The 22,842-nt window shown below is 43.1% G+C and overlaps 1 protein-coding gene across 1 annotated transcript; it reads left to right on the forward strand.

The window, feature by feature from the left end:
* The first annotated feature begins 9,101 nt into the window (after positions 1-9,101).
* On the forward strand, positions 9,102-22,842 carry LOC115169865 (ras-related protein Rab-2A). The gene is made up of 8 exons (XM_029725923.1): positions 9,102-9,315; positions 12,435-12,506; positions 13,847-13,914; positions 18,380-18,462; positions 18,849-18,941; positions 19,363-19,474; positions 20,478-20,546; positions 21,678-22,842. Exons 1-8 carry the CDS (start codon positions 9,270-9,272, stop codon positions 21,771-21,773), a joined length of 639 nt encoding a protein of 212 aa, XP_029581783.1. The 5' UTR covers positions 9,102-9,269; the 3' UTR covers positions 21,774-22,842.

Raw genomic sequence — 22,842 nt, forward strand, 5'->3', positions numbered from 1 at the left:
GAATGTAGTAAAGTAAAAGTAAAAGTTGTTGAAAATACAAATAGTAAAGTACAGATACCCCAAAAAACTATGAGGTGTCATAAAATAGTGCAATATATGACACAACAGGTGTAAATATATGAGTCATGGCAGTTTTATGACCATATTATGACCGGTTATGACATGGCTACGGCTGCAACATAACGCTGGGTATCAAGTAAAGTGCTTTGCTCAAGGGCACATCGACAGATTTTACACCTAGTCGGCTCTGGGATTCGAACCAGCGACCTTTCAGTTCCTGGCCCAACGCTCTTAACCGTAGGCTTAACCGCTAGGCTACCTGCCGCCGCATTCAAATGTTCCATCGCCAAGGGTGAAACCCATGATTATCCTTAATTATGATGTGATCATCCTAAAAGCTTGGTGGGCATTTGGTTTGTAGGAGGCAGGCGTTTGATATTATGTTGATTGGGTAGGGTACTTGGCATTTTGTTATTAGCTTGGTATATACGCCACAGTATGAGAAAAGTATTGAATAAGATATTGGCCTATAAGACTATTGCTGGAAAAAGGTTGGAATTGTTTGTCATAATTATGACCTTTCACATTTCTTCCATATAGACAGTCAGAAAATACTATGCAACAATGGATTACATACATATTGATTACATCACAATCATAACATAGTTAGTAATAACAGTATGAGTGTCTGGTTAGTGGTTACTATGACATTGGTGAATATCACTATGACCTCGAGATTCACTAGTTAAGCAGTCGTGATTATGACTCAATATGTCATAAAACTGAGAGATACCTGTACTGTCTCATCCTCCAGGCCCAATGCTGTGTATCAATCTATTGTTGACCCAGCCAGGATGCTAGCTTCTGGCTTCATTCATCTAGAAAGCTAACCATGGACACCTCTCCAATGAGTACTCAGACACCAGATTCTTGACTTGCTTTTATACCTCCCATACCTAGAAGCACTGCCTTAAGTAGAATATTTAATGTTCTTTCTCTGGAATTGCTAACAAAATGTTGACTTGACTAAGGATTCTTCACAATATGTGCAAAACGTGGACAATATATGCCAAAAATAACAGGGGCCAATATTTTCACGGAGCTAAGCAATTACCCTTCTGATGAGTCTAATGCTTGGATAACTTTATCTAAAAGTGAGAGTGAACCCCAGAGCTGGTGTTATACTTTTAACAATTACTAGCAGCACTGTCACGGTTGTCGTAGGGTAAAGACCAAGACGCAGCGGGAAAATATATACTCATCTTCTTTTTATTTGGTGAAGAAGGGAAACACAATAAACGTATACAAAACACAAACGAACTGGACAGTCTTGTCAGGCACACAGCTAAACAAGCACAATCTACCACAAAAACAAACTCCTACTTATAGGACCCTCAGAGACAACAATAACCAGCTGCCTCCAATTGAAGGTCCAACCCCAATTAACTAAACATAGAAATACAATAGATTAGATAGAACATAGAAAAATACTAACATAGAACATAGACTAACAAACCCCGGACCACATAAACCAAACACCCCTTTACCTAAATACATATCCCAAACCACATAAAACAAACACCCCCTGCCACGTCCTGACCAAACTATAATAACAAATAACCCCTATTACTGGTCAGGACGTGACAAGCATCCCGCCCTTGTGGGCAGTATATCATAAAAAATGATTGATTTACAATCAGGTTTTTGGTCTCTGGATATGTCACAAAAAATATTCAAATTTCCGGCTTCGTCCTCTTATCTGAATCACATTTTTCCATCAGTGAGCAAGACATCCCATCAGTCCAAAGGTGTCTGTCAAGGTAAGGCTTTTCTAAATAGCACTTAGCACCATTGTGTAGATGTTTTCCTAATAAGATTGGTGTTAAGTGAGAAAGAAACAAAGATGGTCCAATGGGTGTGAAGCCTCACTCATTATCTCAATCTGTTGACCTCCTGATTTCCTCTAGGGGTGACATTTCGTCCTGCTGAACAATGTAAAGCAGTCGATTAACCACATGCAGGGGCAGCTGAACAACAGGAAGGGGCAGTTTGAGATGCAGAGTACCATCTCTAATGTAGTGTCAGAAGACCCTCAAATAGAGTAGAATAAGTACAATACATGACCAAAAGTATGTGGACACCAACATCTCATTCCAAAATCATGGGCATTAATATGGAGTTGGTCCCCTCTTTGCTGCAATAACAGCCTCCACTCTTCATGGAAGGCTTTCCACTAGATGTTGGAACATTGCTGTGGGGACTTGCTTCCATTCAGCCACAAGAGCATTAGTGAGGTCGGGCACTGGTGTTGGGCGATTAGGCCTGTCTCGTAGTCGGCGTTTCAATTCATCCCAAAGGTGATCGATGGGGTTGAGGTCAGGGCTTTGTGCAGGCCAGTCAAGTTTTTCCACACCAATCTTGACAAAACCACTTCTGAATGGACCTCGCTTTGTGCATAGGGGCATTTTCATGCTGAAACAGGAAAGGGCCTTCTCCAAACTGTTGCCACAAAGTTGGAAGCACAGAATTGTCTAGGTTCTGTTTTAGGAGCACTATTGTTTTCACTATATATTTTACCTCATAGTGATGTCATTCGGAAACATAATGCTAACTTTCACTGCTATGCAGACGATACACAGCTGTACATTTCAATGAAACATGGTGAAGCCCCAAAATTGCCCTCCTGGAAGCCTGTGTTTCAGACATAAGGAAGAGGATGGCGGAAAATGTTTTACTTTTAAACTCGGACAGTTCTAGGTCCCAAGAAACAAATAAATCTTCTGTTTGATCTGACAATTAATCTTGATGGTTGTACTGTTGTCTCAAATAAAACTGAAGGACCTCAGCATTACTCTGGACCGTAATCTCTCTTTTGACGAATATTTCAAGACTGTTTCAAGGACATCTTTTTTCCATCTATGTGACATTGCAAAAATCTGAAACTTTCTGTCCAAAAATTATGCAGAAACATTTATCCATGCTTTTGTCACTTCTAGGTTAGACTACTGCAATGCTCTACTTTCCGGCTACCCGGATAAAGCACTAAATAAACTTCAGTTAGTGCTAAATACGGCTGCTAGAATCCTGACTAGAACCAAAAAATGTTATCATATTACACCAGTGCTAGCCTCCCTACACTGGCTTCCTGTTAAGGCAAGGGCTGATTTCAAGGTTTTACTGCTAACCTACAGCATTACATGGGCTTGTTCTTACCTATCTTTCCGATTTGGTCCTGCCGTACATACCTACACGTACGCTACGGTCACAAGACGCAGGCCTCCTAATTGTCCCTAGAATTTCTAAGCAAACAGCTGGAGGCAATGCTTTCTCCTATAGAGCTCCATTTTTATGGAATGGTCTGCCTATCCATGTGAGAGACGCAGACTTAGTCTCAACCTTTAAGTCTTTATTGAAGACTCATCTCTTCAGTGGGTCCTATGATTGAGTGTAGTCTGGCCCAGGGGTGTGAAGGTGAACGGAAAGGCACTGGAGCAACGAACAGCTCCTTACTGTCTCTGCCTGGCCGGTTCCCCTCTCTCCACTGGGATTCTCTGCCTCTAACCCTATTACGGGGGCTGAGTCGTTGGCTTACTGGTGCTCTTCCATGCCGTCCCTAGGAGGGGTGCGTCACTTGAGTGGATAGAGTCACTGACGTGATCTTCCTGTCCAGGTTGGCGCCCCACTCGGGTTTGTGCAGTGGCGGAGATCTTCGTGGGCTATACTTGGCCTTGTCTTAGGGTAGTAAGTTGGTGGGTTGAAGATATCTCTCGTGGTGTGGGGGCTGTGTTTTGGCAAAGTAGGTGGGGTTATATCCTGCCTGGTTGGCCCTGACTGGGGGTATCGTTGGACGGGGCCACAGTGTCTCCCGACCCCTCCTGTCTCAGCCTTCAGTATTTATGCTGCAATAGTTTATGTTTCGGGGGCTAGGATCAGTCTGTTATATCTGGAGTATTTATCCTGTCTTATCCGGTGTTCTGTGTGAAATTAAGTATGCTCCCTCTAACTCTCTCTCTTTCTCTATTTTCTCTCTTCTCTCTGAGGACCTGAGGCCTGCCTCAGGACTACCTGGCCTGATAACTCCTTGCTGTCTCCAGTCCACCTGGTTGTGCTGCTGCTCCAGTTTCAACTGTTCTGCCTGTGGCTATGGAACCCTGACCTGTTCACAGGACGTGCTACCTTGTCCCGGACCTGCTGTTTCGACTCTCTCTCTCTAACGCACCTGCTGTCTCTAACTCTGAATGGTCGGCTATGAAAAGGCAACTGACATTTGCTCCTGAGGTGCTGACCTGTTGCACCTTCTACAACCACTGTGATTATTATTATTTGACCCTGCTGGTCATCTATGAACATTTGAACATCTTGGCCATGTACTGTTATAATCTCCACCCGGCACAGCCAGAAAAGGACTGGCCACCCCTCCTAGCCTGGTTCCTCTCTAGGTTTCTGCCTTTCTAGGGAGTTTTTCCTAGCCACTGTGCTTCTACATCTGCATTGCTTGCTGTTTGGGGTTTTAGACTGGGTTTCTGTATAGCACTTTGTGACATTGGCTGAGGTAAAAAGGGCTTTATAAAAACATTTGATTGATTGATAGATAGAATGGCATTGTATGCTGTAGCGTTAAGATTTCCCTTAATTGGAACTAAGGGGCCTAGCCCGAACCATGAAAAACAGCACCAGACCATTATTCCTCCCATTCTGTGAACTTGTGTGGCTTACCACTTCGCGGCTGAGCCGTTGCTGGTCCTAGACGTTTCCACTTCACAATAACAGCACTTACAGTTGACCGGGGCAGCTCTAGCAGGGCAGACATTTGATGAACTGACTTGTTGGAAAGGTGGCATCCTATGACGGTGCCACGTTGAAAGTCACTGAGCTTTTCAGTAAGGCCATTCTAATGTCAATGTTTGTCTATGGAGATTGCATGGCTGTGTGCTCAATTTTCTACACCGCTCAGTAATGGGTGTGGCTGAAATAGCTGAATCCACTAATTTGAATATATTCCCCGTGAGATCATGACACTTACATTCTCTTGGAAATTAAATGTTTTAAACAAATTTCCCCCTCTCCAGCATGGGAATCTACCAGCTCATGTTTGTTGCCTAGGCCAGGCACTTGATACGGGGCAGGGAAAAGCGCATGTTGAGGTTTTATTTTAATATGAGAAGTAAAACATCACAACCTACATTATTTGTTTTAAGCCTATCTCAAGTGTCCAGTCTTTATTAGTAGGCCTATTTATCAAATAATGAGATAATTTTTATTTAACTAGGCAAGCCAGTTAAGAACACATTCTTTTTTACAATGACGGCCTAGGAACAGTGGGTTAACAGTCTTGTTCAGGGCAGAACGACAGATTTTTACCTTGTTGCTAGATCAAATCCCCCAGCTGACCTTTCAGTTACTGGCCCAACACTCTAACCGCTAGGCTACCTGCCACCTCAATCATATTGAGATTAGCAAATCTCTTTTTCAGAGTAGACAAGAATAGGCCTATAGGCTATGGAATGCTGACATACTACGCTACCCCAGGTTTAAACAAGAGCATAGGGAGCTCTGATCTAACGCTATACACAGGTTCTATCAATCCATGTTGAGCTGGCAAATGTGGAAATTAGCAAAACAACACCTTGTAACAGTTTAGTATTGGGCATCAAACTATACATTATTCTGCAAAAACTGAGTCAAACTTAGATCTCAAATCACCAAAACCAATTCCCTATTCCCTCTCACCTGCTCCTTCCTCTGGGCAGCCGCACCCAGGTCTCATCACACCTGGTATCAATCAACCTAACCTAACCTGGTCTGCACTGGGTTACACAACAGCACACAAAAAAATGGTGCCAAGGGCTTTGTCAAGGTCAACCATGTTACAGCTATAATGGGAGAAAAGAAATCACAGAAATATTTAGAAATAATGAGAAGTAGGCTAAAACATCACAGAAATACAACAAATGATGTATGATATAGTGTCCAGTCTTGATGTTATTAGATTCTAGGACCCCAGAGCATATGCCTAAACCAAAATCATTTTTATCTGTTTATTCATGGGTGGAGAGTTGTTGTTCTAGCCTCTCCTTGTAATGTCCATTGTCAATTCAGTTGCTGCTTTGCCACTCTGTAATGGTCCATATTACCACTCCTAATGCCACTCCTATGTGCCTTATCTTTGGCAGGGCATAGACCTTTCAGCTCTCCTTTCAGCTCTGCATTGAACCAGGGTTTGTCGTTGCTGAATGTGACAAAAGTGCTGGTTGGAATACAGTTTTCCTCACAGATATTGATGTAAGATGTGACCCTGTCAAAAGTCGTGAATTGTGGTATTGTCATTTTTGAAAATATCCCAATCGTTGGATTCCAGGCTGTCCTTAAATTTCCCTATCGCCTCACCGGTCCATTTCCTCACCGTTTTTTTTAAAGGCTTGGTGGTTGTCAGTTTCTGTCTGTATAAGGGGATGAGTTGGATCATCACATGGTCAGAGTTCCCCAGGGGGGAGCGGGGGGAGCGTGGTACGCTCCTTTGATGGTGTTGTAACAGTGATCTAAAGTTTTCGGATGTCTTGTGTGGCCTTTCAACAGTTGTTTGTAACTGTACAGCTCATGGCTCAGACTGGTGTTGTTAAAGTCGCCCAGAATAGTGAACAATTAATGAAATGGCCACCCGGACTATTTACATTGACCCCCCCCCCCTCTTTTGTTTTTACACTGCTGCTACTCACTGTTTATTATCTATGCATAGTCACTTTACTCCTACCTACATGTACAAATTACCTTGGCTAACCTGTACCCCCGCACATTGACTCTGTTTTATTGTGTTACTTTTATTACATTTTTTACTTTAGTTTGTTTAGTAAATATTTTCTTAAATCTATTTCTTCAACTGCATTGTTGGTTAAGGGCTCGTAAGTAAGCATTTCACGGTAAGGTCTACACCTGTTGTATTCGGCGTATGTGACAAATAAAATTTTATTTGATTGCAGAATCTGGGTATTTCCTTTTCTACCATGGGGATGATGGGAGGTGGTGGTGGTGGTGGTGGTGGTGGAGGAATGATACCTGTGGAGAGGATCCCCTTCCTCTGTGCAGGTACACTGGCTGTTTGGAGGAATGGCTACTATTCATATGGTTGTAAGGCTGTTATACTTTGGGCTGTAACAGAGTATCAGAGCAAGATGCTCCTACTGTCAGCTAGTAGTGATTGTTCTGTGTAGTGACATGAGCGGAGTCTCCTGACTTCTCCCATTTGTCACAGATATCCAAAGTAGATATGTTGTGGACCCTGATAGGATGACCACCACCAACCCGAGGCCAAGCAGATTAGCCCGAGACCCCTGCAGTACAGAAATCACCAAACAGTGGAGGCTGGATCAGCTGGGTCATTGGTGGCATAAAGAAAGAGTTTCATCTGCCTGATGACAAAGACAACTCCATAAAGAACCTGTTATTTATATTCTTTATACAGACACTTCAGTGGATTCATCTTCTTCTCTGTGGCTTGATTCACATTGCTCCCTCAGATTGTCTGGGATCAGGCCATACGGAGTTGGTCGACAAAAGTGAGCCCAATGCTGAGGTATTCACTCCAATTAATCAGATCAATTTAAATCAATTGATGACTGTTGAATTTCAATGTGAGAATGTCACTAATTTTGAAAATATGTTGATGTGTTTTACAGAACAAGCTTGTTCCACTTCCTCCGCTGGTGGGGACAAATGGGTATCTGGGGAACTCTGGCAGTCTTTCCAAAGGAGTGAATTCTTACTCCATGACAGCAGTTGAATATTGCTCCAATACTGTGCCAGCCAGTCATTGCTCTCTCTGGTGATCTCCTGCTAACATATTTAACACTTACAGCAGGTCTATGGGGCAGCAGAAACCCTACAATGCTGTACCTTAATAGGACCATCACAATGCCTCAAAGCCAGGGGCCTGGCCAGCTCCCTTGCCCACACCACCCTCATGGCACCAATGGCTGTGACATTTGATTGCTCCCAGGTTGGCAGACAGGCTGAGCCATTTGATTGCTCCCAGGTTGGCAGACAGGCTGTGCCATTTGATTGCTCCCAGGTTGGCAGACAGGCTGTGCCATTTGATTGCTCCCAGGTTGGCAGGCAGAAACTTGCCCCATGCACTCTACCCTATTGGGGCGGCAGTGTAGCCTAGTGGTTAGAGCGTTGGACTAGTAACTGAAAGGTTGCAAGCTCAAATCCCTGAGCTGACAAGGTACAAATCTGTCGTTCTGCCCCTGAACAAGGCTAACTGTTCCTAGGCCGTCATTGAAAATAAGAATTTGTTCTTAACTGACTTGCCTAGTTAAATAAAATTGAGGTAAAACTCTGGACAGCCTTTCCAAAATTAATACATTTCAATAGCAGAGCTTTTATTTTGCAGTAATATAACATATGGCTGAAGTAGCTGTGATGTAAATAATTGTTATTCTTGTTCCACAGGCCATTTGCCCAGAATGGGTTTTCCCATATGCATAAGTGGAGTTTTCAGCATTTTAAAAGAAATGGCAAATCAATTAAGAAAAAATATTGAAGTAATGGGGCACTTCTGGTATCACAGGTCTGAGTGGGTTCCAGAATAGTAGCCTGATTTGTGTATCTTCATGGTCATGTACACAATAGCATAATATGCATTGCATTGGTAATCAACTATTTCCTGTTAAAGAGAAAATACTTACCTCGTTGTCATTCTGCTCTCCAACAGTTCTGCTGGACATATCATGCACCCCTTTTGAGTGTCTTTCACTGACCCTTCTCTGCTCCCAATAAAATTCATATTGACATGTCATAAGGGGTTAAATAATCTGCAAGCAACTATCAAAGAATGAAAACAAATGGATTTACAGGTGCTCCTTGGGAGAGAATGGAATGCGTTAACGAGGACTACTAGGCCTACATCAGATTGTGAAGGTCTAAGCAGCTATGCTATATCATGTGCACATTAATTACATGTCTTGCAAATTGTTTAGTTAATCAGGTTTAGATTTGTTTTAAAGAGTCTAAGTGACATAACATAAATTAATAGCCTACTACCAGTGGCAACTGGGGTGAATAATTGCTTTTAGCTTGCGTGGCGAGGGCGGAACGTATGACGTTTTCAGCCGAAGCTTGGAGGTGTTATTTGTTCCTTCCCTTCGAAGAGAGAAAGGAGGCTAGAAAGGCGAAGCTTTAACGATTACCGAGACGTTTACAAAGACCATTTTCATACGGTTTCAATTACACAAAACAACGGCAGAGGAAGGTTGACACAGGACCCAGTGGCCATGGCATATGCATACCTTTTCAAATACATCATTATCGGAGACACAGGTAAGCACTAGTCAATGGCAGCAAATATTGTTAGCGATAGTTAGCAAGCAGCTATCTTTTATTTCCGCAGTGTTGGAGAGTCCAATATGACGTGGTAAAAGCGGAGACGCAAGAGGTGGGATGACTGATAGATTTCTCGCTTGCAAACGTCGTTAATAGCTTGTCACTAACGTGAAATAACCCCCCCACCAAATTCCCACCTTACATCGCATAATGTCGTGGTCAACTAGTAGCGTGTTAATTTAGCAACACATCCAACAAGCCGACTGCCTATTGTCCTTCCGTTGTGCACTGAGGGTGGGGGTGCTAAGCTAGCTTTGCTACCTAACGTTACCTTGCTAACTAATAGGCTAACGTTGGTAAAGTAGCTGTTTACAGCGACATAAACAACAGCTAGTTTGACAGCTTCTCTACAACATGGGCGTTTGCACTGACTATGTCAGTCACTTGGACAGAGTCAAGCCAAGGTTTTGGGCTGGCTGTCTTTTTTTGCGCGGTTGTATTGCTAGGCCACAAGCATCAAGCGCCCTCCCTCGAAATGGCGTTTTAAATACATTTTTGTACGGTTGCCTACTACGGCAGCATTCTAGTTTAGCTGTCTAGGTGTTTATGCTCGTGTTGTTAACCTGACATAATGTACTTTTACACGGGTGTTATGGTAATGAAGTTAAGCAGTTCACTGTCGTTTGTTTACCTAGACGAGGCGGACTGAGTAGGTTCCCCAAATATTGTGGATGCTGCCAAAGCCAACCTACATTTTTGTCCAGATAATTTATTGCAGGTTGCATTAGAAGCAGGCGACGTAGATACTTGTTTATCAAAAATAGTACAACTATGTGTATCATCTTATTTGATTAGATCTGTTATACATCTATTGCTCAACACGGGTCCTTGTTGAAATAGCCTAATGGCAGCACTGCTTGCTATGCATTTTACCCAGGGAGGGTACATTCAAAGGGTACATGCTGCCTTTTTAAAAGTAACAATTTACTGTGGTTTACTCTGTTTGAAAGTATCAGTGAAGGGAAGTGTACCCTGTTTACAGGAAGGCCAATAACAGATTAACCAGCATGCTCCCCTGCATTTCTCTGAGATGAAAGGGCAGAATTTTACTTGAACCAGACTATTTGTTTACAGGACCGCATATCATATGATGCTTGTTTCAAACTGGAGACATTTCCAACCCAAAACAGCAGTCAGCATTTAGGAGTACAAATCTGTCAGTGCAGTTTTTCCCCTTGTTTTATTTGTATAATTAGTAGGGGCAGGACGATACCAGTATCACGATATTCGTTAGTATTGTGGCTAGGAAAGAAAACAAGAAGGGATTACACTTCAAGAAAAACAGCCCTAATGTGGAAACAAACATCATGTGTAGCTCAGTTGGTAGAGCATGGTGTTTGTAACACCAGGGTTGTGGGTTCGATTCCCACAGGGGGCCAGCACAGGAAAATAAAAATGTATAAAATGTATGCATTCACTACTGTAAGTCGCTCTGGATAAGAGCGTCTGCTAAATGACTCAAATGTAAATGTAATCCAGAGTCACACTTATTTATTTTCTAAACTATAGCACACAATATTTTACATAAGGTAGGCTTTTAAAGGACCAAAGAGTTTGGTCTGCTTTGTTTTCATTTCTGCCATGGATTTTGTTTTTGCGATACTGGTATCGTCACAGCCCTTGTTGCAACACTGCAGACCTGTCATCGCCCTGGCTTCACTGGGGGCCATCGTGACCCCCTGCAACCCAAGCTGTTGATCATTCAGTGTTTTCACATTACTCACTCACATTCTACATGACTTTGCTGTTTAGATATGGCTATCCCAGCTGTTCAAGCAGTTAGATATAGTCTACGCTGTGGTTGGTAACTTGGCTAGACGAGGTGATAGTTGAGAAACCCCTATCCAAAAGGATGCATTTTTTTCTCAGCCTCCATACCATACACCTTAGTTTTCACCTGAATCAAAATCCAGTTGTACATCTCTTCCTGCCCAATCAAATGCAGTATTTCAATTAGTGATTGGGGGTGGGGGGGGGTGTAATTAGGCTAGTCTTTGATTTGGCAGCCCTGTCTAATTGCTGTTGCTTTAAGATAATGACCTGACCACTAAAGAACCAGATGGACTATCTATCCAGCGCTAGAGGCTGATTGGCTAGCAGGTACACAGTTAAAAGGGTGACATAGCTTTGTTTTGTTACATCCTTCTCATGATGTCTTCTATCACCCTAGCTCCCCTGCCTAGCAACAGTGGTGGTAACCCATAGAAACACTAATGATAGCCTTCTCTGGTGTCCTAAAGGTTTCACCTGTTTGCATTATAACCATGCAGTGCTGGACACATGTTTTCACAGGCCTCTCCTTCACTGTATGGCAGTGTGTTTCATTGTCACGTTTTACGTATATCTTTTTTTAACACAGGCGCACGCCACACATTATATTTAGGTCTACTTTGTAATAAATGGAGTTAATTACTGGAGCTAATTATTGCATTTATTATGGTCAGTGCTACCTAGGAATATCTTTGTTTCATCACACCAAACAACCACATTTGTGGGTTGATATTTTTGATAAAATGTCCATCCCTATCAGGAGCTTCATCATCATGTTGACAGTGCCTCGAACACAGGTCCTCCTAAAGAAACAAGCTTGAGGGCAAAATGGCTCTTCTTAACCACTGATCTCGGATCGGATAACACTATCCCACTCTGAACCATTGAGGGAATAAAACTATCTGACCCTGAATGTGTTTCGATGCATCCTTTACCTACTCCAGAAACAAATGACAACCAGATTTCTACTTGTTTGACAAGCGTCTTGGCTTCAGCAGGACTGACTATGAGCTTCTTTACCATTGTGGGTGTAGTCAGAGGGCTGTAGGACCTGATACAGTCTGACATTTTTATCTCATTAAATTACCCTCATGATGTCATTTTTTTGTTCTCTGACACATCATATCAAAGACTGGGATTCAACTTCTTTAATGTGTGTGTGCGACCAGATGTGTTGTTGGTTTTCCAACGTGTGTGTGACTGGCTAAATTATGTTAGTTATGCAGACAGAGTGCCTATTTGTTCCTGTGTGTGCCTCTGTTTAACTGTGCATGTTTGTTTTACAGGTGTGGGGAAATCATGCCTATTATTACAGTTCACAGACAAGCGGTTTCAGCCGGTACACGACCTCACTATCGGTAAGGCTCCTCTATATTCATTATAACGTTTAACAAGGACTGTATCCTGCCTCTGCACTGCCTAGCTGCACTGGATGGACCTCGATCAAATCATCTGTGCTCGGCTCACATCTCCACGTCCAGAGCTTCACATTAACTTTTTTAGCCACTTGCCCCTCCTCCCCAAGAAAAGTTATAACACCATGGGCCAAAAAGGTGACAAATTGTGTTGTATGATGCAAGGACCCACTTCACAAAATAACATTCATTATTTTCACTGGTCTTGACAGTGTAAGGCTGCTGGTCTCTGATCCCATGCATTATATCTCCTGCTGTTGTGCCTTGAGCAAGGCACTTACCCCCCCACAAAGTTAAATACTGCACTGATATGCTACTGTATAAAACACATGTGATCCGTCAACCCTCCATCTGGAGAGCTACTGGGTGTAAAGGCTTTGTTCCAGTTCTGATCGGCGCAGCATAATTGGTTCCATATTGTGATCTCCATATCGGACAACTTTTTTTGTTGCTGCCCCAGGCAAGTGGACAAGCGTTAATGTCACGCCCTGCCCTTGTGTTAATTAATTTCTTAAGGATTTTCATCTCTGCTCTAACCTCTGACGATGAGGGAGATTCATTTTATTTTAGCTTGCTAGCTACTTCCAGACATGAATAACAGAACACCTCACTCTTAACACAAATCAGCTCTGCTAGGTCGAGTAAAATGTTATCAAGAGGGTTAGTGACTGCGCTGTGTTACTGGCAACAATTGAATTCTGTTTTTTTGACTATTTTATTAATCATTTAATGTTTGGCCAGTGTGTTTGTCTCGTCTACTACACTGTGTCAGTGCTAACCATTATTCACCATAGGCTTTTAGGGTGTTTCTGTGGTGGAAGCAGGGGAGGTGTTCTAGACCAGGGTTTCCCAAACCCAGTCCTGGGGGCCCCCCTGGGGGCATGTTTTGTTTTTTGCCCTAGCACTACACAGCTGATTCAAATAACCAACTCATCATCAATCTTTCATTATTTTAATCAGCTGTGTAGTGCTAGGGCAACCATGGTCTAGGTGGTTAGGGTTAGTGGGTTATGGTTAATAAGGCTAGTGGTTAAAGTTCGTTTGGAGTTTAGGATTACACCTCATGATTAGCGCCAATGTTTTTACCATACCACATGACCTGGCCAGGTTACACTCTGACCAGAGTCATTGAAGTTGACATTTAAAATGTTTAGGGTAGGGACGTCCCAAGGATCCCATATAGTACTAACCATTCATGATTTCCATTGAATCTTGGTGTTCGTTTTTTAATGTAAGTGAGTTGTAGACTGACTGTGTCCTTGTGGTGGGTGTGTCTTTCCCAGGTGTGGAGTTTGGGGCGCGGATGATCACCATAGATGGTAAACAGATCAAGCTGCAGATCTGGGACACGGTAAGATACCTGCCCTGTTGCACATTGAACAGATATGATTCTTTATCTGAACACACGACACAGTCGACTCCTGATACATGCAGCAGTGTGGGACAGTTCTCATCAGTTAAGTTATCAACTACTGCATGCAGTTCAATTATAAAGAATGTAGTCAATGTACTGTTGAAGTGATACAGGTTTATTCTGCCAATTAAACAGTTTATACTTGGCCCATCTCAAGTGCACTTATCAGGGGTCGACTAATCATGAGTTTCTCAGAATACTCTTTGGTACATCTGTATCTTATCAGTGATGAGGAGATTTTTAAATCTTGGAGTCATTGGAATCTTGTACACCTGGGGAAAATAGGTTTTCTTTTCAACATGCAGTACATGCTATTGACGTTTTGTTCAGCATGTGTATCACCATTTTATGTCACTATGGACATGTTGCTTGCCTTGTAAAGAGAAGAATGACAGAGCTCTACACAACAGCATTTGTGTCAGTTTGCTGTTCACATGTTTCACCCTCCTCTTCCCAAATAACTTCTCACAATGACAAAGCTGAGGTTTTCTATTTTGAAATATTTTTGGTTGCATACTAACTGACCCTCATTAACCAGTCAACAAACGGTTACATTCTTTCCAAACAGTAAAATGATGTGACCAACAGAAAATACAGTACTGTGCATGCATACAAGGACCGGACATTTTTCATGAAGCAATAAATGGAGACATGCAACAATAGCAAGCCTATCGTCATGAGGTCAAAAGGCTATAGTCTATTATTGAACATTCAACTCCTGTAATGAAGCAGCAAATAAAACGTATTTTTAAAACATTTACCGAAATGCAATTTACAGGAAGACACTGTTCTAAACAGTACACATAATGAGAGCAGTTCCATAATAAATATGTCTGTTAGAAAGCAGGGGAATCTAATAACCACTGGGATGAGTTGCTAATATGACTAGGATTGTGCCTTTGGCTTCTGGACAACAAAAGTTGATGTAAAACCAATAGAACAGCAGAGAAATGCTGGTTTGATGTCATGAGGAAGTCTTTTTATAAAATAACTGCCTCCATGTTTCTGTGGCTGGATTTCGGCTAGGCTACTTTGAAGCATGGTAAGACATTACTTATAATATGAAGTAAAGTCAAACGTTCAGGTTTCAAACAATCACTGCCTCAAGCTCACGTTGCAAAGTGGTGGTGACACGCTGATAGCCTGCCTACTGTTCACTATGGCCTATGCACTCGAATAACAAATGGGAGGCGCGCTTTAATTACCAGTTGAGATTGAGAAATAAAAATAATAGCTCTTTTTAATCGTGGCCGTCAAAACAGTTTAACATGCGATTGCATTTTAGAATTATTTGTTGCTTACTGCCTGGGCTTACAAAAGCACGTTTCAGTCCAGTACCAGCTTTTTGAGCAGCTGCTCAAGTCATAGATTATTCTCTCTGCTACCGCACGGCGAGCGGTACCAATGCACCAAGTCTGGAACCAACAGGACCCTGAACAGCTTCTATCCCCAAGCCATAAGACTGTTAAATATTCCGGGTAGCTATTGGTTAACTATTTAACTGTCTGCATTGATCCTTTTTGCACTCACTCTTTTGACTCATCACATATGCTGCTGCTACTGTTTCTGTCCTGTTGCCTAGTGACTTTATTCCTAGTTATATGTACATACCTACCTCAATTATCTCGTACCTCTGCACATCAACTCAGGAATGGTACCCCGTGTATAAAGCCATGTTATCGTTACTTATTGTTTACTTTTATTATTACGTGTTTTCTATTGTCTTTTCTCTGAATTGTTGAGAAGGCTCTGTATGTAACCATTTCACTGCTAGTCTGCACCTCTTGTTTACGAAGCATGTGACGAATAAATTGGTGTTTGATTTGATAGGCTATTCCGCTCCTCAAACTAGGCTCTGTATGCTGTGCGCATGTGATAAATAAGATGCATGATGGCTAACAAACACACACCGCAATTTTTAATTACACTAAATTATGCAAATTAACCTATAGACTGATAAGCATGACCAGTCAAATGTGTTTTCGGTGCCTAACCAATTAGCCGTTAACCATTTAACATCCCTAATTAGGAGTGAAGATTGAAGTGTTAATTAGGGTTTCTCAGTGTGCCCTACTGTTAATTCTGTGGGATTCCCTGTGCTTTGCTAGGGCCCATTAAAAGCTGTTTACATTTTTTTGGCCTGATTTTTTTCTTTTAGAATTTTCCCAAATTCCATATTTTTTCCCCATTTTTGTTTTTCTAGATTTCTTTTTATTTATTTGTTTTGCTCTCAAAATCATACTTTAAAAAATATATAGAACATCCAATTTGTAGTTCTTTAAGTCCGCAACACTGCTTAAACCACATCACGAGACTTTTGTGGTCTAGGAAAAATATATATTTATTTTAATTGTTTGGGGTGTGCAAAAACAATTTGGCACTGGATTGATGAAAACTATCATATCGATCAGTATCATCACTGACGGTTACATAAAGTGTAGGCATACGCGCGCACCGCACACACACACACACACGCACACAGGCATTCCTGTGCTGTTGCAGGAAAATACAAATCACTGATGCAGTTTGTTCATGTCATGTGATTAACTTGGGCAAATGTATTAATTTCAAGTTTAATATATTGTTGAATTCCATTTTAAGGTTTGGCTTCCATGATTTTGTCCATTTTCTACTTAACGCAGATTTTATAGTGCCCTACTGACTGTGCTGAGGAAATATGAACACTACAGGATATGGTGATCTTGGTGTTAGTGTAGTATGTCTATTGGCATGTAGGGGGAGACACAGTTCTATAAATAAGAATAGACTCTCTCAGCAGTAATTCTCATGGATGGTGCAAGTTGAGGCCCTATAGGCTTTTTGACCTTCAGGCCGAGCCAGCTGCTGTGTGCTTACTAGGCCACATGGCAACACAGGTGCATTTTGGTTGATGAAAAGGTAGGGCTGGAATTCAGCAAAAATGGATACCAAGGGGGATAAGAATGGCAACGTTTGATTGGGCACTTTGGTAATCTACATTTACATTTTAGTCATTTAGCAGATGCTCTTATCCAGAGCGACTTACAGTAGTGAATGCATACATTTCATACATTTTATTCCCCCCGTACTGGTCCCCCGTGGGAATCGAAACCACAACCCTGGCGTTGCAAACACCATGCTCTACCAACTGAGCCACACGGGACTCTAGCTGGCATTTTGAGAAATGACAATTTCACTTTTATATTTTCGAAACACCACTATGAATATACACTCTCTATTAGAATGATCTGTGGTTTAGCTTCCATCCCCAGACCACTACATGTCCACCCTGCCAAGACAGAGTTCAAATCAAACACAGGGCGTGTGTACCGTCTGTGTAGCTGTATCAGTGTGTGTGTGTGTGTGTGTGTGTGTGTGTGTGTGTGGTGTGTGTGTGAGCACAGGAGGAGGAGTAGGGAGGTACTGCCTGCCCTAGGAGTGATGTAATAGCCAAAATCTGCATTTCTGGCCTTCCTGTAACCTTTGAGATCCGGCAGATGGCAGGCATAAAGGTGTCATTCATCATTTATTCACAATGGCCTCCATTAGCTCCAATGTTAGCAGCTGCCTCGGGGGGGACTGTTGCCACTGACTCACTGACTGGGCCTTATTGAATTCAAATGTGCTGCAGTGCTGGGCTGCCTGGCTCTCACTCACCTGCTGCCAGGCCAGAATTGAGGTAGAACAGAGTAGAGTAGGCCAAGGTACAACGGCTGCTAGCCAGGGAACAGGGAAGCCATTTTATAAGCTGCTGACAATGGCATCTATCGACAGGTCTGGTCTGCCTGCCTGCTGTTTTAACCCAACACTGAGTGTGGGGAGAGGGGTAGAATGTTGTATTGTGGGCTATAGTGGAACACAATGGGCCCCTTGTTTATGAGGACTCAGTCAGTCAGGTATGGGATGCAGAGAAAGAGAGGAGCCTTTTGTACACAGTGACAAGGGTTTGCCTGTGCTCTGCCTCTCTGCACAGGGAAAATCAGGAGGCTTGGCTCTCCGGTTAGGAATATCAATGGTGTTGGGAATGTATATGGATTAGAGGAAAGCTACTGGAAAGCCTGGACTGGAGGAGTGTAGTAGGCACTAGGCAGGACATGCATGAGTAAAACATGGCTCGGGCCAGGAGTTTTTCAGAAGAACCCCTGACCCTAGTAACACAGTACATCTGTGTTGGTATTTTGTCCAACACACCCTTGAGCACTTGAAGTAAGACTCCTTTAAGAGTAGTTGCTTTGTTCAGCTTACTACTACTGCTTTGAAGTACTGCTGGCTCTTGTTTGTATCCTTTCTATGGGTTACTATGCTTCTGTGCTGAACTTTGTCTTTGCTTTAACAGAGCGTCTGTTTGTGTACTATGTCTGTTTGTCTTTGGCACTAATTGTGTGTGTGTGTGTGTGTGTGTGTGTGTGTGTGTGTGTGTCAGGCCGGCCAAGAGTCCTTCCGCTCCATCACCCGGTCTTACTACAGAGGGGCAGCTGGCGCCCTGCTCGTGTATGACATCACAAGGTCAGTCTGGCGGCCATTTTCTCCCCAGGCCTTATCTATGTAAACACTTTGGCCACTAGGTCTACCCTAGGATTTAGGACATGACTATTGCTCTTGACAAATGTTAAATATATATGTTAGTTTGTTCAGGAGGTAAGGAAATGTAGTTTTCTTATCCAGTTCGTTCAGTTTAACAATAGTTGGAGCCACTGAGATTTGTTTGTATAATATATTTTGGGTGTAATTTAATCTCCCGCCCCAATGCCCTTATTTTGCTCATGTGGGTCAACTGTTGTTACAAAAGGGACCTACATTCACCTAATGAAGGACATGTTTATGCATTAGTTTACTAGGAAAGGAAAATGTATTGTTCTTATGTTAAGTGTTGCTCAACCGTTTTTGTTTAGAAGGGACACCTTCAACCACTTGACAACCTGGTTAGAGGACGCTCGCCAACATTCCAACTCCAACATGGTCATCATGCTCATTGGGAACAAGAGGTCAGATTCATGTTTACCAAACAACCTAGTCATGGTTGTCATGGCTACTAAACAGGCTATGCCTCAAAGGTCTGAAATGGCATCCTTTCTTCATTTTGTCTTTGTCCATACTTATCTGAAAGCGTGGGTTATGTCAAGTCTAAATGGTGGATGCTTTGTTTTCTTTGCTTTCAAATGAAGGAAAGGAAAAAGTGTGAGGAAGCCATCTTTGACAATTGAGATACACCCACCCAGTTCACAGCCCTGCTCCCTGTGTGCTCGTGTCTCCTCTAGTTAATGACATATCTCCTTACTGGAAAACGTAACAGAATGAATTAACAGATAATTTGCAATAAAACACAGACACACAACACCATGCTAGCATAACAGGTCTATGGTAATGTGTGTGAAATACTGAATGTGTGTGGCGGTTTCCCCATAGTGACCTGGAGTCCAGGAGAGAGGTAAAGAAAGAGGAGGGAGAGGCCTTCGCCAGAGAGCACGGCCTTATCTTCATGGAGACCTCCGCCAAGACCGCATCCAACGTAGAAGAGGTACCACCAGCTCACACTGTACTGTGTTTGTTTGTCAGCATTTTCTCACACTGACACGTTTGCCTATTAATATACCCACCTCTCTTGCTCAAACACTCCAACGCACACATGCACATCTGTTCTTCAGTGTGCTGGGTAGCCAGGCTCTCTGAGGCTTTAAGGCAGGGGGAGACTGGTTTATATAACCCCTCCCCCAGCAGAAACCCCTGATATGATTAATTTGTCTCATTAGTGTCCCCTGAATCCTCCCGATACCTCTCCTCCTCGATCTCCATTTGTCCCCCTCTCCCTCACAGTGACATGTACATCGCCTACATTCATAACCTCTGCTCTCCTGTCCTAAGCAACAGCCGAATGCCAATCAGGCACCCGTGCTACTACCGTATGCACTATATGGAGAGTAATGTGTTGAGGCTAATACTGGGTCCCTGGGTTATGCCCTGGGCCTCCATGGCCAGGTGGGGGAGCCCTGCCTTGGCTGAGGGAAACCAATCTGTTGCTGTTAAACATTTTCATGTGTGAAGAGGTTAGAGGGGACCCGATCAGGCCGGAGCCTCCTGAGCTAACCTGAGGTGGACATTTGTTTCCAGATTCTAAAGCAGGCCTCCCTCTGTGGTAAAAAGCTGAATTACAGGCAGTATTTACTATAGATGGGCACCCTGGACTAGTCTAGCTTTTGAGGTGTACATAAGGTAATGATTATATAAGGCCTACCATGCTGTACATTCAGGCTAAATCTAAGGCTCTGTTTATACGTCTGCTTGTGTCGTTTGTACAGCGGAGCGCTGTAGATGTATTTTTTGTGGCAACAATCCAGAGGCTAAACTCCTGTAAATCCCACTCTTTTTAGAGCGTATTCAGTTAACGAGAACCACGTATATGGTTTGACTGGTCCAAGGCTTGATATCTTGCAGGGGAGTTTATCAGTTATTTCAACAGTCACGTCTAGATGTTGTAGATTTCAGCTCTGATCCTATACTAACTAGGCACTCTCTCTTTTCAGGCATTCATCAACACAGCGAAGGAGATCTACGAGAAGATCCAGGAGGGTGTCTTCGACATCAACAATGAGGTCATTTGACATGGGAGAGACCCATTTGGTGTCTATTTTGTACACCGCAGCTTTGACAAAGACCATCTTCTTGACATGGCTTGACTTCTTAGTTTTAAGTCATCAACTGAGATATGGCCAAGTGGTCAAACGCCCTTGCTCCCTTCGTAGTGCCCTAAGCCTACGTCATAAACAGAGTGAAGAGGATAAAACCTTGACAGAGCAGACGTTGGATAAATCCTATTGGAAAAAAGGCCAATTTGAAGGCCAGAAAGTCATTGTGTTAGCTTACGCTGTTACGTAGTCACATGCTCCTAGGAGACACTGCACCCATATTCATATTTTCGAGGCAGCCCCTCCACTTTAGCTTATTTGTAGCGGCCCACACCCCTTCTCTCTCCTCTAAAGGAAGGCAAGAAGAAGCAGAGCAGATTCCAGTCTGCAGAGCCAAGCAAAACTTCCACTGTTTTTCCCTTCTCCCCTCCCTCTCTCCTTCCCTCTCTCACTGGCTGCTGGCCAGTGCATAAATTCCTCACATCCCACAAGGTTACAGCCAGCGTGAAGGAGGCGAGCCCCTGATCAGCCATTGGGTATGCTTTCTTTTAGAGGGGTAGTAAAGGGTAAAAAAGGGGGGGAGGGGAAAGTGAGGCCAGGCACACGGTCCAAACCGCATCAGCTGACTGACGAAGGGGGAAGCCCTGGTCAGAATTCCCGTCGCTTGCTGGCAGGCGTCGTGAGAACCCCCCCCCCTTCTCCACCCTTCTCCTCTTCCCTGAACACTATAAATGTGATTTAGAACGATTCAGAGTTGACTTAATAGCTACTACTGCTTAAAGCCACAGCAGCACAGGCTCATAGTGGAGTGATGCCTTTTAGCCACTCTGTGTTCTCTTCAGCCACTAAAGGGCTGGAGAGATGAAAGTGGGGCAGTGGATGAAAGTGCCACTTGCTGGTGTGTGTGGGAGAGATGCTTACAAAAGAGTGTGCATGTGATTGAGCCAAAGAGAATTTGTCACCATTGATATTTCTTGTTATATCTATTTCATCCACCCCAGAAACTCAAACTCTAAATCGTCAACCCACACCTGACCATCATCACGTTCCATTTTCCTGACTAACCGGTTGCATTGTGTTGTGGTTCTGTCTCGGCAGGCTAACGGCATTAAGATTGGGCCCCAGCACGCTGCCACCAACTCCACACTCTCCGGTAGCCAGGGGGGCCAACAGGCTGGAGGGGGATGCTGCTGAACACCCTGCCCCTCTGTCTCATACCCCCCTCCCCCAACCACCCATCCTGCCCCTCGCGTTTCTTCTGGACTGGTCGGGTTCACTAACATTTTCTTAACCCCTCCCTCCACACAGCCTTGCCACAGGAGAGTCTAATTGTATACTCCATGACTGTCAGTCAAAATATACCAAGCAAAACACGTTAAAGTACCCCCGGTCCTGGGGCAAAAATGCTTGTCCTGCATCGGAGCATTGGAGCCTGTCTGGGTTGAAAAATGGTAGGGTTTACTGTTACTATTGTGGCAAAACAGGCAGGATGCTTTAGGATAGGGATTCATATCTATCTGTACATCACAGGCAGGATGCTTTAGGATAGGGATTCATATCTATCTGTACATCACAGGCAGGATGCTTTAGGATAGGGATTCATATCTATCTGTACATCAAACAGACAGGAGGCTTTAAGATAGGGATTCATATCCATCTGTACATCAAACAGGCAGGATGCTTTAGGATAGGGACTCATATCCATCTGTACATCAAACAGGCAGGATGCTTTAAGATAGGGATTCATATCTATCTGTACATCACAGGCAGGATGCTTTAGGATAGGGATTCATATCTATCTGTACATCAAACAGACAGGAGGCTTTAGGATAGGGATTCATATCTATCTGTACATCAAACAGACAGGAGGCTTTAGGATAGGGACTCATATCTATCTGTACATCACAGACAGGATGCTTTAGGATAGGGACTCATATCTATCTGTACATCAAACAGGCAGGATGCTTTAGGATAGGGACTCATATCTATCTGTACATCAAACAGGCAGGATGCTTTAGGATAGGGACTCATATCCATCTGTACATCTGTGAGCCAGTTGTGGATCATGTCTCTTTCTTTTTGTGACGTTTTGACTTAAAGCTGAATTGTATCGAACACTACAAGCTTGGTCATCAATTAGTATTTTAATTGGTTTCATGTGGGAGAAAGAAAGCTTTGAACGTGTGGTGAACACAGAAGTTTGAAATAAAAGAGAAAAAGAACCGTAGAGTTGTCGAGCAGCGGCCATGTCTGAAGTGAAGAA

Source organism: Salmo trutta, chromosome 31 (assembly GCF_901001165.1).
Source record: "Salmo trutta chromosome 31, fSalTru1.1, whole genome shotgun sequence".
NCBI classification, from domain to species: domain Eukaryota; kingdom Metazoa; phylum Chordata; class Actinopteri; order Salmoniformes; family Salmonidae; genus Salmo; species Salmo trutta.

Coding starts and splice junctions, on each gene's coding strand:
- LOC115169865 (XM_029725923.1), top strand. CDS start 9,270: ATGGCATATGCATACCTTTTCAAATACATCATTATCGGAGACACAG. Junction 18,463..18,848: donor CTCGTGTATGACATCACAAG/GTCAGTCTGGCG, acceptor GTTTTTGTTTAG/AAGGGACACCTTCAACCACT. Junction 20,547..21,677: donor TCTTCGACATCAACAATGAG/GTCATTTGACAT, acceptor CTGTCTCGGCAG/GCTAACGGCATTAAGATTGG.